This window comes from Pan troglodytes, chromosome 2 (genome assembly GCF_028858775.2).
Source record: "Pan troglodytes isolate AG18354 chromosome 2, NHGRI_mPanTro3-v2.0_pri, whole genome shotgun sequence".
Lineage (NCBI taxonomy): Eukaryota > Metazoa > Chordata > Mammalia > Primates > Hominidae > Pan > Pan troglodytes.
Genome location: NC_086015.1, coordinates 193471629 through 193491559, shown reverse-complemented (window position 1 = coordinate 193491559; position 19931 = coordinate 193471629). Strand labels below are relative to the sequence as shown.

The following is a 19931-nucleotide window of genomic DNA, read 5'->3' as shown; positions in this document are numbered from 1 at the left end:
GCCATGGTATATAAGGGTATATCTTGTTTTCTCCTTAGTATGTTTATTTCTGCTTCCAAGGTGCTTCTGTTTTTACTAAAACCATAGAAGCTTCCCCTCCCACCACACTCGCACCACACACAAAAAGCAGTTGGAAAAACATTTCAATGATTCCTAACCACAACAGCACTTCTGACTAACTACAAAGAAGGAAGCTTTGGAGAAGCATAGAGGGAAACTACAGTCCCAGCGAGACCGAAACCGGAGGGGTGACATAGCCAGTCACAGTAAAAGCTGGAACCAGAGCCCAGACTTCCTCAACTCCAGCCCAGTCCTTTTTCCACTGGGGAAACGCTGTTTACATGTCCTCACCTGCGACGAACAACATTTGATAACTCACAAAATTAACCTTTCAGGGAGAGCGGGGCACTGGCCAGGTCCCTCTGATCATGAATTGCTGCTCTAAGACATAACTGCTGTGGGGAGGTGGTTGGTGTTTGGCGGGGAAGGGCTGCTAGGCTGCGGTTTCATAAGGACAATAATACATCAAAAAGGACAATCATAGATCAAAGGGGATATTTTGGGTCAACTTGATATGTAGTGGAAAGCAGATTGGGAGGGGAGCCAAGTACTGGATATGCTCCGTGCGTGAGTGTGTCTGTGTGTGTGTGTGTGTGTGTGTGTGTGTAAATCATGTTGCTCTCTGGGTCTGTTTCCCAATCTGTAGAGTGTAAAAGTCTCTGAGGCTCCTTGCAGAGACAAGTGATGGAACGACCTTGACAGAAGAGAGCAGAGAGAGGAAAGAAGGGGGAGGAAGCTAAGCAAAGGAGAGAGAAATGGTGTGATGAGGGAGGAGACGCGGAGCTGGGTAGAAATGCCTTTTAATAAGATATTGGGAAAAAAGTATTAAACCTAAAACTGCAGCTCTTGAAGGATCATTTTTTCACCTTTGTTTTTAGGATTTACAGGTACAGTGCATAGTAATTTTTGGATAATTGGAGTGAATGAATGAAAAGCGTGAAACGTCTCACAGGAGCGAGAAGATCCACGAGAGAAAACGAGCAGGGACGCAGCTCTGGTGCCTGGTCCTGCCGGGTGGTCCCCACGCCGCCAGCCGCGCGTTCCCCAACCGGGCGCTCCCGGCGCCCTCTCGGTGAGCCGCCCTGAAACCGCCAGGGGGCGCTCCCCGGCTGCTGGGGCTGAGGCGGGCGGAGCTGCTTTAAATCGCGGCGCCCAGCGGTTCTGCGCCTCAGTTCCTGAGCCTGGGAGCAACCGCAGCTTCTAGTATTCAGACTCCAGCGCCGCCCCGGGCGCGGACCCCAACCCCGACCCAGAGCTTCTCCAGCGGCGGCGCAGCGAGCAGGGCTCCCCGCCTTAACTTCCTCCGCGGGGCCCAGCCACCTTCGGGAGTCCGGGTTGCGCACCTGCAAACTCTCCGCCTTCTGCACCTGCCACCCCTGAGCCAGCGCGGGCGCCCGAGCGAGTCATGGCCAACGCGGGGCTGCAGCTGTTGGGCTTCATTCTCGCCTTCCTGGGATGGATCGGCGCCATCGTCAGCACTGCCCTGCCCCAGTGGAGGATTTACTCCTATGCCGGCGACAACATCGTGACCGCCCAGGCCATGTACGAGGGGCTGTGGATGTCCTGCGTGTCGCAGAGCACCGGGCAGATCCAGTGCAAAGTCTTTGACTCCTTGCTGAATCTGAGCAGTGAGTGCACCCCCACCTCACAGCGGCCGTCCAGAGGCCCCAGTCCCCCTGCAGCTCCCTTATGGGCTCATTCTGTTGTGTGATTCCATGGTTATCAGTCTTCAGTTGATCAAGTCTTCTGATCATGTGCTCTGTCATAAGGAAATGAAGAGAATCCTGGTTTGAGGAAAGGGACGCCCAGGCATAAGCTCTAGTTTTGCCTCTAACTCCCTGGGTGACACTTCTGCCACTCTAGGTGTGGCTTCATCCTAAATTCCTATGCTGGTGGTTCGAGTTGAGGGAGTGAAGGCCAAACTTGAACTTGAGCTCTTAGACCTCTCCTAGGCATTCTGAGATTTGGGGTAAATTGAGGATTGGTAGAGTTCAGACAAGAAAATGGGATGACTTAAAAAGTTTGAAGCCTGGTAACTTCTCAAGTGTGCATGCTTAAATAAATAATCCTCAAGTATTAGATATAATTTTTTAACCTTTAATATGATTTTTTTCATAGTAAAAGTTACATTCCTACTGGAAATGTCCTAAGTGTCTTCTGCTTATGCTTGAGGTTGATTCTTTTAATTTATAAGATCCAGTTAATGCAGGGAGGCCCCTTGCAAGACTCTTTGGAGAAGCTGCTTGAGATTCCCCCGAAGTTTTAATTTTCAGACCCAAGGTCTTCTGTAGAGGCTGATGGTGTAGTGCTGTCTTGGAAAGAGAAGGTTGGTGGCAGGTGGGGAAAGGCTGACAAGAAAGGTTCTAAATAACCTGCGCAACATAATACAAAGAAAAAAGTAAAGGCACTGAAGGGAAATGCAGCAAAATAGTCATAGCTGATGAAATCAGAGGTCAGCTGGGAGTGGAAGGCAGTGAGAGAGAAAGAAGAGGTGGGTCTTCCTTAGGTTTCCATCTTCCACAAAGAAATTTCTGTGTAATGGATGTTCAGTGACCCCTTGTAAAACTGGAAAGGATTGTATAGAGAGACATATTTCTAAGGATGGTGGGAAGAAGGATAATAGGATAATTTTTTTACTTTTTTTTTTTAAATTAAAGGTTTCGAGTTCCTTGTCAGAAAAGTCATTAACTTCCCATTTACTTAGATAATAATGATTCACGGCTGGAGTATCTTCCTTCAGAAATCACATTAATTGTCTTATATCATGTGTCTGTTATGCCCTTTAACTCACTTGAAGAAAAGATCCCTTAGTCTTTGCCTAGATGAACGTGACTGCCCACTGGCCCCCATTGCGTGCTAAGGGTGAAAAGTGTTGGCATTGTTCAAGTTTACTTAATTTGTTTTGTCTACCTCCTATCAAGGGACAACTTTTAATAGGGTATATGAAAAGCCATATAGTTTAGAGTTATTAAACCTGTTCCAAATCTGTTTGAACACCTTGAATACCTGTGGCATTTGCTCAGTCAATGTGCATGGTTGTTTTGAGTGTTATTATTTCAGCTTTTGAAGGTTCTCATATTAGGACTTCTTTACACCAAAACCAATCCATAAGTTTAGTAATTATGTGTTGCTCATTGCCCTCAGGGGTTATATTTGTACTTATAAAATGAAAAATTTGGTAATAATTATTGAATTTCTCCATGGAAAGATAAATATATTTAAGGAAACGGTGTCAGGCATTTTAGGTACCACGTTAAGGAATTGGCAGGTGGAGGTTTCTAAGGACAATTCCAGAGAGGTCTCACTGTCAGTTTTATTCCTCTGATCAAAATAGTTCCTTTTCAACATCTTTAAATAGGTTTTCTTTTAACTTCCTGAAATGACCAAATGAAATCAGATTGATCTATGTTGTAAATACTCAAATGGATCATCCTTACACATGATAATGTGTTAAAATGTTTTACTTTCATTTTTTGGTTAATGTAGTTATTACAGTTTTTAAAACTAGGGTGAAAGGACTAAATACCTACCCCCCCCCCCACACACTTTAGAGATGTCTTCCTATTTTTTTAAAACTCCAGATCAGAATCCACTTTTATTTTACTTAAAGCCATAGTTTATCCAAGGTGTGGCTTAGGCCTTTCTCTCAAAACCCATTCTCAGAAGAGGGACCCTTGACTCACAGGTGTTCTCCTCTCACCTGCCGTGACTCACGGGATACTTTTGGATAGAACCCAGGAAACCTTACTTCATTTCTCTGCCTGAGCAGTGGTGTTTACGCCCACCAGCTGTAGAGATCTGGGATGGTGATTCATTGGCTGGTTTTGGTACAGTTTTGTTACATGTAGAGATGAAAAGGGTTATGTGTGTATATTTAAGCAGTATCCCTCAGAAAAAAGCTGCATTTCATTAAGTGTGTTTAGGTGAAAAGCTTAGCTGTGGGTTTCCCGAAATTGTACCTTGCTGTCTTTCCCAGTAGAGCACACTTGTCTTCCAGTCCAGATGCAGGGCTTTAGCACGGGAAGTATTAAAATCTGTTTCCCTGCTTTATGTAGGGTAGATCATAAAAAGCATATGACCTTCATAAAGTATCTGAAGGAATACAGTGTGCTAATAGTGTATACAGTAAATACAAAATGAGATAGAGCAAGGCTTCTTCTTTTAGGTAGTTCTTGCCAAGCAGTTTATGAAAATGTAACTGAGGAACTTCCTGGGGAAACAAATGTCACATTGTGTATTGTAGTTTTACAATGGCTGATACAATTTCCATTTCATCCAAAGTATGTGATTTTATTGACCCTGGGGATTCTTGTAGCTGAAAGTTGGAATATACAAAAAGTGCCAGATACAGTTGTAGTAGACTTTTCTTGATTCACCTGTACCTCTCGCCTTGTTTTCGTCTAATTCTCAAACTTTTAGGAAGCTAGCGCCAATTTTATGTGCTTGCTTAAATGCTTCTTCTTACTTGACTTTAATAGCTAGAGCTGTCCAAAGATTGAGCTGCTGTAGGAGGCTGCAGGGTGGGAGGTGTGCAAGCAGAGAATAAATAAGCATTTTGAAGGAATGTTGTAGGGAAGATCCAAGCACCAGACAAATGGGAGGTTAGGCTAGACTCTCTCTCAATCTCACCGAACCCTGAGATTCTGTAATTTGTTTATAAGCTCCTCTAGCCTGTTTAACTTGCTTTGCATGAATCCACATGTGTGTAGGTGTGCTTAATGAGTATTGGTGGCTGTGAGCTTTCCCAGCACTCTCACCATGATGTCAGGCTCAATCAGAGAGACAAAATCACTGACGTGGACAGTCTTTGAAGCCTAAGTGGAGAGGAGGGCACCTATTTATGCTTCTCCAGATGCGTTATGCCTGCTGAACCGAGGGTACTCGAAGGGCCATTGGTGTTCAGATATACTTCATAAATTAGTTCTGACTCTTAGAATAATGGAAGTTGAAGCAAAAATCCAGGCTTGAGATCAGAAATTCTCTATTCTTACTGTGGTTTGGCACTAAGTAGCCAAGTGTATAATGGTGAGCCACTTGATCTCCCTGGTTTCAAGTAGTTACCCCACTTATAAAATAGGGCAGAGTGGGAGGAATGGGGAGATGAATCTATGATTCGTTTATCCATTCAACAGATGCAAGCTAGGCCCTATTCTTGCTGCTAAGGATGGTGCAGCTAAGATGAGTTCTAAGATTCCTTCCAGTGCCAGCATTCTTTGTTATTACTTCAGTGATTGAAGGGGAAGAGGCAAGTCACATAGCTTAGGTTTCCTTAATTGGAGTGATTAAGGAAATATAGTGGAGGTAATATAGAAGCATCAACTTAATTCTGAGAAAATTTCTTGAAGAAACGCACAAACAAGAAAGGTAGCAAAACTTCTGAGGACATCCTGAAAAGTGGTACATCCTGCCTCATCCAGGATCATTTTCACTCCTGATTTTGCTTATGTTCTGAGTTCACATCTGGTGACCATCACCTCATGCACCAATAAGAGGGAAATGCTAATGATTAGGACTTTTACGAAACTTTGAACTTCAGTAAAAGTAAAAGATTTAATATGGAGAAAAGCCAGGGAAGTACACTTCTGTGACTGTCTATGTTGAGCTCATTTAATTGCAGGGGAGAAGAAAGTACAATATTTTTGTTCTAGTCACTCAATCATCAGTTCATTTATTCACTTAATACTTATTAAGCAACTACAGATGCAAAGGGAGAATTGGAATCTGCAGTCAACATTTGAACAACACAGGTTTGAACAGCAAGGGTCCACTTATAGGTGGATTTCTTTCAACCAATACCGATCAAGAATACAGTATCTGAGAGTCCAAAGCCTGCATGTAGGGAGGGTTGACTTTCTGTATACAAGGTTTCCACAGGATCAACTGTAGGAATTGAGCCTGTGCAGATTTAGATACCTGTGGGTGGTCCTGGAACCAATCACCCTTATATACCAAGAGATGACTATATTTTGTTTATGATATATAGAACCTAAGGTAATATGGCTAGAAAATAGCATAAACAATGTCTGGTATTGATAGTAGATTCTGCTACTTGTGTAGCAAGACTTTCAAGCTTTAGAAAAATTACATATATGTCTGTCTTTCTACACATTTGTTGATTAACCTAACTGTAGTAGATCAGTAACTTCCAACTCACTTCTTGTCTTATAAGTAGAGATCTTTGTAAGTATTTACTTTTAATTCTACTTTCAGGTGGAAAATGATGAGAACTCCTTAGGGGGTCTTTAATCTCAAGATTGTCAGTCTAGCTAAATATAATTAAAAGACTGCCTTCTGTGTTTACTGCTGAATAATGATGAGAAAAAATAGTGTAATTTTTTTAATGTTTGCTAACCAGGTTCTCCATAGACAACTTTAGTCAGTGGTCATAATATTGTAGATTTAGCTGCAAATTTAAGAGGTGAGAAAAGGAATATGTTTGTTCCTAGGTTTGTTCTAATCAGACCAATTCAAAGTTAATATTGCAAGGCTATACAACATCTATCTCATCCAAATTGTTGTTTTATAGCTTTCAAACATCCTTTTTAACTTCTCTGCTCTGCCATTCATCATTCCATTAGGGAAAAAAGAAACAAAACTTCAGCTTTGAAGCTCATTAGATACATACTTTAAAAAATAGATCAAAATAAGCAAAAAGTACAATTTGTATTATCTGCATGAGTTTCTAGTTTTCAGTGACCTAAGCTAAGTCTGGCTTTTAGTAGCAAGATTTTAGCATACCAGGCTCTCAAGGGAGGTATTTCTCAGTATTATTTCAAAAATTAAGCTAAACACAAGAGAATAAGTATTTTTACCTATCATATTGGTACAGATTTTTAAAGGATAAAGACATGTTCTAATTTAAATTTATTGAAATTTGATAAATCCATGTGACTTTTCAAGTACTGTGCTTGGTGCTTTAGATGGAAATAGGAATAAATATCTGACTCAAACCATCCAGGAGTTCATGATTACATACTTTACAACTCTGATTTAAAACACTTCTATGATGTGAAGGTATTCATCTGTTTCCAGCTTAAAACTGTGCAATTTAGATTTGATCTGCACATAAAACACTTGTAACTTGTAACACAATAGTTGCTTACTTTGACTTGTAACCTATCATTACCTACGCCTTGCTTGTGAGTTTTCGTGCTGTTTTAATTCTCAGCTTTTTGTGCGTGACTACATGTGTATATTATTTTTGCATTTTCCTCACATATAACTAAACTTAAGAATTTATCCAAATATCTCCAATGAAGCAAAGCAAGATTTTGGGTTTGATGCAAATCTAATATTGGAACATACAAATAAATTGTCTAAGTCAATAGTTGCCAGGATGTAAGTGAAAATATTACTTTGCAAAACGACATTTTAAAAAACAAAGCAGGATCTCATTTCTATGGTTTATGCAATTCTTAAATATTGTGTTTTCCATTTTCTCCATTACTTTTTGTGTATTATGCAAATAATATATTATTCTATAGAGAAAGGAAACCTGATAGGTTTCTTAGCAATCATAGAACAGAATATCAGTCCCCAGCCCCTTGGAAAGAACACTTTGTAGATGAAGTGGCAAGATAGATTTGACATGAATCAAATGTGTTTTCTTTGAGAACTTAATGGGCAAAAACTTAGAGATTAAAAGTGTGAATATTAGATCATTCCAGGTGGGTGCAGTAAGGGCCCTGGAGTAGTTTATGCACGTGTGTTCCTTGCCTGGGAGATCAGGGGTTTTACACAGTCTGACTCATGAGATTGATGCCCGGTTAGACTTCTCTTGAAGACTACCCTGCGATCTAAGTGCTCAGACCTGCTGGGCAAGTGACCTTCTGTTTTTACTTGAAGAAAAGATCAGTGTGATTATTCTATAAACTGGTCCAGTTTGGGGCCCCACAACTTGAACAAAGAGAAAAACTTGGAGCAAGATCAGAGAAAACATCTAAAATGATTAATAAAAGGTTGAAAAAGAGTATTTATGAAAAAATAAAATGGAGGAGGCTGTGAAATGTAAGATGCTATAGATGCTTGAAGTGCTGTCATAGAAATATTTATTGATTGTGTGATCTCTATGCTGACAGTAAAAATCATGTCGCCCCTTTCTCAAGATAATCATATGACTTCTGATTATACTTAGAATAGAATCCATCTTCTTACCCTAATTTGCGAAGTTCTGCATGACATATGCCTTCTGCCCACCTTGCTAAACTTCGTTTTACTTTGCACATCCTATCATCCTGCATTAGGATGACCAGCTCTCCCAATTGGTTCAGGATTGAGGGCCTTCTAAGGATGTAGGACTTTAAACTTTAAAGCTAGGACTGTTCCAGGCAAACTGAGATATGTGGTTTCCCTATCCTCCAGACATGGATCATCTTTGTTACTTTCAGCATCTCCTCTTCAGGCATATCTCTGCCTGAAATATTTTCCTGCGAAGTGTAATCTTAGGACCACATCTGAAATCTGTGTTATGTATGGGTTTAGTTATTTTATTCGTTATTTTCCAATAATGATAGCCTTTGCAAAAACCATCCATCAGAAAGAGGACATACCTTAACCATGGAGCCCTTGGTACTTTCCTCTTCATACCACAGTATGGCTTGTGATTCCAAGGAGAAAGTTGTGTAATAACCTTACAAGCAGCTTCAGTTCCTTCCTGGTAAACCTGTGGTCTGTGGAACATGTGTTTTGATCCAGCAGTTCCTCTGCCACCTGGAATCTTGAGATAAGTGTGTGGGTCAGTGTGCATGTGTGCCCATACATGCTTATGAGGAGGTCAGTGTGTGAGGGGAATCAGGAAGTCTCTTTTTTATTTTTAAATGAAATCAAGTAAAACTTAACCTTGGCTTCAAAAATATCTGTCAAATACTGTAAACAATACCTTTGATACTTTTTAGAAAGAGATTATGGCCAGGCATAGTGGCTCATGTCTGTAATCCCAGAACTTTGGGAGGCCGAGTTGGGCAGACCACCTGAACTCAGGAATTTGAGACCATCCTGGGCAACATGGTGAAACCCATCTCTACTAAATACCAAAAAAAAAAAAAAAAAAAATTCAGCCAGGCATGGTGGTTTGTGCCTGTAGTCCCAGCTACTCAGGAGGCTGTGGGATGAGAATCGCTTGAGCCCCAGAGGCAGAGGTTGCAGTGAGCCCAGATCGCACCACTGCACTCCAGCCTGGGCAACAGAGCGAGACTCTATCTCAAAAAAAGAAAAATAAAGAGATTACTATAATTTTATCATAGATTGCCTGGTTATAGCAAAGACAGAAAATCAGTAAATCAAGATTTAATGAAGTTTTAGAAATATTTAGCTTCAATTATGATTGGTGACCTAAGTTCTCAATCTTGACAATATTAACACTAAGCCTAGGCCTGATTAGATATTGAGATACAAAACCTTTCCAACATCTCAGCCACTTTTAAAGACCATCAAGGAGTCAATTGTTCCAGTCCACTGGATAAAGATATAATTTACATTTTACTTATATAATTGAAATATTATTCCAAACAATACTAAGTTTCTTGCTCAAGATAGCATAGTTTGTTAAAGCTAAAAAATACTTATATATGCAAAAAATAATTGTCACATATTATCACTGTCAATGATATAGTGATCTTTAATTAAAGCAGGACATAAATCTAGAATTTAAACAAAATCTTCTAACCAGCATAGTTTCAGTTCATATTTAAAAGTCTGTGCCTTTATGCCACAATGATGGCATCAAGCTTTTACTCTTTAAGAAACATAGTGATAATGTCTCAAACTTGACCCTGTTTATTTGATCATGAGTAAGTACACCAAAAATAATGATGGGAAATTAGAAAAAATGGAATCCTGAGAAACACTACATTGAATTATTGTGTGTGCTATTTTACAACATGGCAGCTTAAATAGTTTTAAAAACTAGTGATGTCTTTGAATATGAATCTACTACTATGTCCCAAGGTAACATCTCAAAGGTTATTTTGTTTAGTTTTAAGAAAATGACTTCTATATTCTTCCCCACTCCTCCTATTCACATCACTGGAGATACAAATACGCTTATCCAGCCATGATAATCTATAAAACATTTATTTTTTATCTTCCAATTCATCCAGTTTTTCTGAAGCTTACTGATTGGGGTGTATAGCTGGTGACTAATATCAAAGATATACTGTAAACCATTTTGATTACAAATAGTTAACATCCAGGATAGTATATATGATTGTTACTTGAAATTAAAATTATCTTAGCAAGCATGAAAATCCCTCAGTAAAAAATAAGTATGTATTAGTTCAGCTAACCCTATTCAATTAGATCATTAATTAATTTTCCAGTTGATTTTGAATTTAATGTTGGAAACATAAAATGTTGGAGCGGAGGGATCTCTTTTTCATCATCCAGCCTGGCATTTGTTTTTCTGGAGAAGATACTGTATGTTGGGTTACCAGTGGAAACATCAGTATGACTGGGGTCTCTAGATTCCTAGTCCAGTTTTCTCTATTCCATACAACAGTGACACATACTTGGTCTTCTTCCATTTTTCTCTTGTTGGTCCAAGCATATTTTTACATGTTTTAAAATGTTTTCTGCCAGGCACATTGCAAGCAACCCGTGCCTTGATGGTGGTTGGCATCCTCCTGGGAGTGATAGCAATCTTTGTGGCCACCGTTGGCATGAAGTGTATGAAGTGCTTGGAAGACGATGAGGTGCAGAAGATGAGGATGGCTGTCATTGGGGGCGCGATATTTCTTCTTGCAGGTAATAGAGGCTGTGCCCCCCTTTCACCTTACTAACCTGTTCCTGGTATGATTTGAAATCTATTACGTTGGATTCATTATACTTGATTTCAGTCTCTAAGGCAAACTGCAAACATAGACCTGAAGTCCAGTTGACTTTCATGTTCTCAAACACAAACTAAATGAAAATGTGAGAGCTCTGCTCACATCTGACAGGTCTATTGGTTGAAGTTTCAAGTGGCAACTGGTTTGTTAGAACCAGTCTCTTCCAGTGAAGAAAGTTGTTCACTATTTAGCAAACGCTAAGGAGGAAGTTCATGTAATTCAGATAATTCCTATGGTGTCTCCACAGATACTATGTGGAAAAGATGGGGAGTAGTGAGAGAAAACTCAAGAATATGTGAACCCTTCAGGTCTGTGAGGGATGGAAGGATTGGGATTATTGGAGAAAAATAAGGATAGCATTCCAGCTGGGCAGATCTAATTCGAGAATAAACAGGATGTGCCTGTAGATCAATGAAAAGAAAGGCCAACTGGAGTAGAGGTGGCCTGTTGGAATGGTCAGTTTAAAGCAGTTAGGAAAAAAAATACAGAAATACCTTTAAATTTTTTTGATAAAATAATATTATATTTTCCATTGAAAATAAATATGTGTTTTTTAGGCCAGGTGTGGTGGTTCACACCTGTAATCCCAGCACTTTTGGAGGCTGAGGAGGGCGGATCACCTGAGGTCGTGAGTTCAAGACCAGCCTGGCCAACATGGTGAAACCCCATCTCTACTAAAAACACAAAAATTAGCTGGGTGTGGTGGTGCACGCCTGTAATCCCATATACTCCAGAGGCTGAGGCATGAGAATCACCTCAACTCAGGAGCCAAGATCGCACCACTGCACTCCAGCCTAAGCAACAGAAGACTGTCTAAAAAAAAAAAGAAAAAAGAAAAGAAAAGAAATATCTGTTTTTTAATTCAAGTGTTGATTGATAAGTTACATTATGTGTCATTTGAGAAAATCAAAGTCAGAAAACATGGACAGCATTATTTCAAAGCTTTATAATAATGCTTATTTAAAAAATTATAGTGTATGTATATTTACGTGTGTATATGTACATACATATGCAATCTGTCTGTGTGTATATATATATCTTTATATCTACACACTGTGTTATATATGTTGATAATCTCCATATAAATTATACAGCTATAATAATAGACTACTATATGTTCTCTATATTAGGTATTAGATGCATATATTATATATGTAGTATATTATAGTATATTATTTAAAAAAAATAACAGATATAATTAATGATACAAATCTACTAATAGAAAAAAACTAGAATAGACTTTATTTTCTTATTTTCTTTTTGACAGAAGACTTGTAGGGGCTTTTGCTTCAGTATAATATGTCAGTTTAACCAGTAATTGAGGAAGAGTATCTGTGGCTTTGCTAAAGATGTGGTTAGTTTAAAATGACCAGTCTCTCAGTTTACCCAAATACAAATTGACTCCTCTCTGAAAAGGCATGGATAGTGTCTTATTCCCAATAATTTACTCTTATATCAAAGGCTGCGAATAGTAATCTTTGTGGCCATCGTGGCATGAAGTGTATGAAGTGCTTGGAAGACGATGAGGATGAAATGCATTGCATTCTTCCTTCGCTTGCCTTCTTGTAACTCCCACATGTGACTGCATCACTCCTATTCCAGTTTCAGGGACTTCTCTTAGGAGTAAGCATCACAAGTTCAAGACCATTCGCATGGTCTATTTGAGAAGCCAAAAGCAATAGTGTTTTCTGTCATGTCTAGAGGCAATTACATTGGACCATGTTTTTGGTTGGGGAGAGACAGTGGCATAGAAACATCTAATCTGTCTATATTGATGAATGCTTAGAATTACTACAAAAAAGTTATGTAACTTTTTTGATAAAAAATGAAGTATTTTATACATCTTATAAATGATTAAGTGAATGATTTTGACTAAATGATTTCTCTGCTATCATTGAATATAAAATGCCATGGGAAATTGAGATTGGGTTGCATAAATTGATCTGATGTGGCACCCTCAACAAATCTCAGGCCAACCTATACCTATGTCAGGTATTCCCTTGGCCAACGGGGCAGTAGTAATGCAGGTATTCTGGTCCATTCTGAGACATGTCCTGATCTCACTCTATCTAGCTGCTTGCATTCCTTTTGACTCTGCAGAAATGTAAATTTTGAGTTTGATCAAGAACATAGAAGAGTTTTCGTCTTCCCCTTTTGCAAGTAATTCTATGTGTACTAATAATGACAATAACTTTATCAAATGTAGTTTAGTATCCTAATGTATAACAGCATATTTAAAAGAGATTTTGTACAACATACACCTGCCTAATTGTTTCCAAAAAAGAATTATTTGTGTCAAGATATCATAAAAAAGTATAAATTTTGTATAATGCCAACCTAGTATTTTTTTATATTTTAATAGATACTTGGAATAAATCATATCTGGACTTCTAATCTCCCTAATACCAAAATAAAAATGTCAACACTATTGATGAGATTTAATTCTTGCAAAATATGTTTTGGTTTAACAGGTTGTGTATTTAGGCTTAGTGTTCCATGGTGATTAACAGTCTTTTGTTCTGAATTTCTATAGGTCTGGCTATTTTAGTTGCCACAGCATGGTATGGCAATAGAATCGTTCAAGAATTCTACGACCCTATGACCCCAGTCAATGCCAGGTAACGCTATTCAGGCGTAAAATAGTTTGTTTTCTGAGAAAATGCCCTTTTTATATTCTACAAAGTCCTGCTAGTGCCGTCATTTCCCAGATTTGCTTTCAAGAATTCTATGTCAAACCTACAAACAATTTAAATGATCTCTGACTTATGTCAAAATGAGTTTGATAATTGCTTTAACACCCTGTATTGATGACAAAATACCTTCCAAAGTAGAAAAGTTTCAAGCTCTGTGCTTTTCAACTGTATACTGGGCTTTCTTTTGTTTGTTTTTTCAAATATTAATAAAGATGTTAATATAGTTGAAATTTCCTTTTTGAAGTGTATTCTGATGTTTACAACACCTACCTATGATTATTTGTAACTAATGCACAGTTTATGATTGATTGAGAAAAATTGTACTACCATGGGGGTTAATGAATAATACTTCATTCCCAACAGTTCATTTTTACACGTAAAGCTATGATGTATGTTTTCAGTATGTTCAGATACCACCTTGAAATTTTTTGTTCTTTCACAACTGTAAAATTGGCTTTACAAAGATCATCTTTCTTAATACTGCAGGTTGTGCAAGTTGAGCTGATTCTTAGCTCTCATGTAAAAACATTCTTTAATCAGAGACGAGGCTCTTCATCTCACTGTCTTCACATCTTTAACGCCTAATAACTACATTCAGTCAGGATGTTAAAATATAATTATTGTTTGTTGAGTGCTTAGATGAATGGATGAAAAACCTCAGTGTTTGGAGAGATAAGATGTGTTTCTTTTTATATAATCACCCACATATGGGAGAACACATACTGCAATGGTTGTGTTGGAGCCCATCCCATAAGATTTACAGTGTAAGAACAGAAACTGCTAGAGGTCAGTAGGCTAAAATTTCGCCAAGGTAATAACACCAGTAATGCACAGGAAAGCACTTTATAAATTGCCAGCCATTTTGCAATTGTTATTTACATTATTGCATGTGATCCTAAAAGCAGTCTATTGAGGCAGGTGGGATTATCCTGCTTTGAGAGTAGGAGAAACTGAGGCTGAGAGGTGAAGTTGCTATCCCAGAATTGCAGCAGTTGAGAGTCTGCATCAGGATTTAGACTTGGCCTTATAACTTATAGAACCAACCCTTCTCTACTCTTCCGTATTGTCCATAATCACTCACAGATACCCCACCCTAAGTGTCTGCTTTAATACATCTGCCTGGATCAGCTTAATCCAGAATGGTTCATGGGCTGCTTAGAACTTTTCTTTACAAAACCATAAGATTTGGATTTCAGATTGTATAGGTGCCTGGGACCAATGGATCATCTGTTCAAAGCTCTGATTATCTCCATTATGCTCTATCAGTTTCTTTATAGAATATGATTACTACTTAGTGATAAAGCTTCCTTTGCTAAGTTTCAGCCTAGGAACCATGATCCAAACCCTACTTCTAAAACATATCAACATGCTTTACAAGTATCCTATATATGGAAAAGTCCTTGGAATTATTTGTGTAATTAACCTGGTATTACATGTGTTATTTCCTGATCTACTATTACAAATTGTCACCAATTGCAATATAAACATTCTTTGGTGTATATGTTCAGAAATCTTAAAGTACTTCCCAAGGGATATTCAGGGGTTATTTTCAATGAAAAAAATACAATGAGTATTGATTTTTTTTCCTTTTATTTTATTAGAAAAGTTGCCAATAATTCACTGATTAACAAGCACGTGGGTTTTTCCTTTTAGGTACGAATTTGGTCAGGCTCTCTTCACTGGCTGGGCTGCTGCTTCTCTCTGCCTTCTGGGAGGTGCCCTACTTTGCTGTTCCTGTCCCCGAAAAACAACCTCTTACCCAACACCAAGGCCCTATCCAAAACCTGCACCTTCCAGTGGGAAAGACTACGTGTGACACAGAGGCAAAAGGAGAAAATCATGTTGGAACAAACCGAAAATGGACATTGAGATACTATCATTAACATTAGGACCTTAGAATTTTGGGTATTGTAATCTGAAGTATGGTATTACAAAACAAACAAACAAACAAAAAACCCATGTGTTAAAATACTCAGTGCTAAACATGGCTTAATCTTATTTTATCTTCTTTCCTCAATATAGGAGGGAAGATTTTTCCATTTGTATTACTGCTTCCCATTGAGTAATCATACTCAAAAGGGGGAAGGGGTGCTCCTTAAATATATATAGATATGTATATATACATGTTTTTCTATTAAAAATAGACAGTAAAATACTCTTCTCATTATGTTGATACTATCATACTTAAAATATCTCTAAAATAGGAAAATGTATTTAATTCCATATTGATGAAGATGTTTATTGGTATATTTTCTTTTTTGTCTATATATACATATGTAACAGTCAAATATCATTTACTCTTCTTCATTAGCTTTTGGTGCCTTTGCCACAAGACCTAGCCTAATTTACCAAGAATGAATTCTTTCAATTCTTCATGCGTGCCCTTTTCATATACTTATTTTATTTTTTACCATAATCGTATAGCATTTGCATCATTAAGCCCTTATTTGTTTTGTGTTTCATTGTTCTCTATCTCCTGAATCTAACACATTTCATAGCCTACATTTTAGTTTCTAAAGCCAAGAAGAATTTATTACAAATCAGAACTTTGGAGGCAAATCTTTCTGCATGACCAAAGTGATAAATTCCTGTTGACCTTCCCACACAATCCCTGTACTCTGACCCATAGCACTCTTGTTTGCTTTGAAAATATTTGTCCAATTGAGTAGCTGCATGCTGTTCCCCCAGGTGTTGTAACACAACTTTATTGATTGAATTTTTAAGCTACTTATTCATAGTTTTATATCCCCCTAAACTACCTTTTTGTTCCCCATTCCTTAATTGTATTGTTTTCCCAAGTGTAATTATCATGCATTTTATATCTTCCTAATAAGGTGTGGTCTGTTTGTCTGAACAAAGTGCTAGACTTTCTGGAGTGATAATCTGGTGACAAATATTCTCTCTGTAGCTGTAAGCAAGTCATTTAATCTTTCTACCTCTTTTTTCTATCTGCCAAATTGAGATAATGATACTTAACCAGTTAGAAGAGGTAGTGTGAATATTAATTAGTTTATATTACTCTCATTCTTTGAACATGAACTATGCCTATGTAGTGTCTTTATTTGCTCAGCTGGCTGAGTCACTGAAGAAGTCACTGAACAAAACCTACACACGTACCTTCATGTGATTCACTGCCTTCCTCTCTCTACCAGTCTATTTCCACTGAACAAAACCTACACACATACCTTCATGTGGTTCAGTGCCTTCCTCTCTCTACCAGTCTATTTCCACTGAACAAAACCTACGCACATACCTTCATGTGGTTCAGTGCCTTCCTCTCTCTACCAGTCTATTTCCATTCTTTCAGCTGTGTCTGACATGTTTGTGCTCTGTTCCATTTTAACAACTGCTCTTACTTTTCCAGTCTGTACAGAATGCTATTTCACTTGAGCAAGATGATGTAATGGAAAGGGTGTTGGCACTGGTGTCTGGAGACCTGGATTTGAGTCTTGGTGCTATCAATCACCGTCTGTGTTTGAGCAAGGCATTTGGCTGCTGTAAGCTTATTGCTTCATCTGTAAGAGGTGGTTTGTAATTCCTGATCTGCCCACCTCACAGTGATGTTGTGGGGATCCAGTGAGATAGAATACATGTAAGTGTGGTTTTGTAATTTAAAAAGTGCTATACTAAGGGAAAGAATTGAGGAATTAACTGCATACGTTTTGGTGTTGCTTTTCAAATGTTTGAAAATAAAAAAAATGTTAAGAAATGGGTTTCTTGCCTTAACCAGTCTCTCAAGTGATGAGACAGTGAAGTAAAATTGAGTGCACTAAACGAATAAGATTCTGAGGAAGTCTTATCTTCTGCAGTGAGTATGGCCCAATGCTTTCTGTGGCTAAACAGATGTAATGGGAAGAAATAAAAGCCTACGTGTTGGTAAATCCAACAGCAAGGGAGATTTTTGAATCATAATAACTCGTAAGGTGCTATCTGTTCAGTGATGCCCTCAGAGCTCTTGCTGTTAGCTGGCAGCTGACGCTGCTAGGATAGTTAGTTTGGAAATGGTACTTCATAATAAACTACACAAGGAAAGTCAGCCACCGTGTCTTATGAGGAATTGGACCTAATAAATTTTAGTGTGCCTTCCAAACCTGAGAATATATGCTTTTGGAAGTTAAAATTTAAATGGCTTTTGCCACATACATAGATCTTCATGATGTGTGAGTGTAATTCCATGTGGATATCAGTTACCAAACATTACAAAAAAATTTTATGGCCCAAAATGACCAACGAAATTGTTACAATAGAATTTATCCAATTTCGATCTTTTTATATTCTTCTACCACACCTGGAAACAGACCAATAGACATTTTGGGGTTTTATAATGGGAATTTGTATAAAGCATTACTCTTTTTCAATAAATTGTTTTTTAATTTAAAAAAAGGATTATTGGCTTGTTTTCTAATCATTTATTGCAAGATTGCCATTCTTGGTAGAGGAGGTGGCTTGGGACAGGATCTGACTCACCATGATCCTGGGAAAGAACTATGATGCCTCTGGCCCATCTATCAAATTTGAGTGGCTCCACCCACTAGAATGCCCTATTTCTCTCAAATTGAGTTCCTCATCAAGGGTGGTAATAGAAGAGGATGCCAGGAGATGTTACTTAATACTTTTTCTCATCTATAAAAAGGGGACATACAATAATAAATGATAAGATATGAAGATATTTTGTGAACTGTAAAGCACTGTGCAAACTTAAGTGGCTTTGTTCCTCACAAAGGTGGAAGAGTGAAAGACAGCTGCTGGAAACCCATTATTGTTTCTGTAATGATGATGATCAAAACTACCCCATAAGGATGTGACGGAACTCATTCACTCATTATCTTAAAGTATCAATAACTGACACAACCTTAAGTGTGGCCTGTTCCTGGACAATGTTCATATTGAGACCAGGCTTATAAGTAAAGGCTTGCAGCTCTAATGTGGAGTCTCAGACATTAGCATGATGGGTGAGGTGCAAAGATCATTGCCAGTCAATTTGACTTGAATTCTCCTTAAATTAAGCAGATGCATCAGAATTCTCACTCTGTTTCTACAGAATTTAAATATCTGAAGGTAAGGCCAAGGCCAGCAGAAGTTTGAAAGGCAATAAAGTATCTTGGTGCTCCTGAAAAGAACTAAAGGAAAATGTGGATTGTGAATCATACCAAGTAGATATCACCTCTGTGTGAGCTCATCCTTATCTGAATGCCATTGTTCTTCAAACCTTTCCTCCTCTTGTTTAGCACTTTCTATATTTGCCCAGATCAAGAGAAAACTTCACTTTGTCCCCATATTCCCACCTTTTTCAGCCTGTCATTATTCCTAGTATGATCTGGTTGTGTATATTTCCTTCATTTTACATGTGGCTCAGGTGTAACGTCTCTGAATTTCCTTCTTTCCTCATTTCCCAAAAACCCCATTTACCCCCAGCCTGCCCTAAAATCTCTTCATTTAGCTGGTATCATGCAACTTTGATAGAAGTCATTGCAGCTTCTAGGGTTAAGTGGGGATGGCTTGTTGAGTCCTAAAAATAGGCAATCAGAGTTTCTCAATGCTGAACCTCTGGAACCTCTGGAAATCCCTTGGCAGTTTGCACACTCCACTTCTATTGATAAGCTTTCCAATATGGTCATTATCAGCAATTGAAAACTAGATATGAATTTATTTAATTAATATTTACTGAACACCTATCACAGGGCCAGCCTCATTAAATGCAGGCAGGGTAAAGTAGCTATGAGATGAGTAAGACCTTGTCCTGGGCTGAAGCAGTAAAAAGGATGTTAGGTGGAAAGAGAAGTAAACTTGAAACATAGCACTCGTTCTGCCACTGATGAGCCAGGTGAGCCGTGGAGATCTCCACCCAGTTTCTTCATTCATAAAATGAAGGCGTTAGACCCATGCAGTGGCTCTTAGCCATAACAGCATGTTAGAATCACCTGGGAGCTTTTGAAACTTCCCAATTCCAAGGCCCCACCCAAATCAAAGGAATCAGAACCTCTGAGAGGAGAGTCCTAGCAAGAGCTTCCCAGAGGATTTCAACATACTGTGTGGATTGCAAACCACAGGCCTATGTCATCTCTCAGGACCAACCTTGTCCCAAACATTTTCTGAGTAACACCCATCCAGGCACTTAATAGATTTGCTGTCAGTTCACCCTTTCCCTAATGTTGTTGCTTTATTTTCTGGTTCAGGATTGGGGCTTTTTGTTTGTGTTTTGTGGGGAAAAGGAGGAGTTAAAAGCAGGTGGTCCTTCAGATGCTTTTGTCATGTTTCTTTGGCAAATGATCTTCTTTCTTGCCTTTCTCTATTATTTTTAATTTACCTCCAAAGAATAGTCAATAATACAAAGTAAATACTGTTTAAAAGAACA

At 38.4% G+C, this 19931-nt stretch overlaps 1 protein-coding gene across 1 annotated transcript; it reads left to right on the top strand.

Moving 5' to 3' along the window:
- The first annotated feature begins 1227 nt into the window (after positions 1 to 1227).
- On the top strand, positions 1228 to 17962 carry CLDN1 (claudin 1). The gene is made up of 4 exons (XM_516949.8): positions 1228 to 1688; positions 10636 to 10800; positions 13417 to 13501; positions 15230 to 17962. The coding sequence occupies exons 1-4, from the start codon at positions 1466 to 1468 to the stop codon at positions 15390 to 15392; spliced, it is 636 nt and encodes a 211-aa protein (XP_516949.2). The 5' UTR covers positions 1228 to 1465; the 3' UTR covers positions 15393 to 17962.
- The last annotated feature ends 1969 nt before the right edge of the window (positions 17963 to 19931 follow it).

Coding starts and splice junctions, on each gene's coding strand:
- CLDN1 (XM_516949.8), top strand. CDS start 1,466: ATGGCCAACGCGGGGCTGCAGCTGTTGGGCTTCATTCTCGCCTTCCTG. Junction 1,689..10,635: donor CTCCTTGCTGAATCTGAGCA/GTGAGTGCACCC, acceptor GTTTTCTGCCAG/GCACATTGCAAGCAACCCGT. Junction 13,502..15,229: donor ATGACCCCAGTCAATGCCAG/GTAACGCTATTC, acceptor TTTTCCTTTTAG/GTACGAATTTGGTCAGGCTC.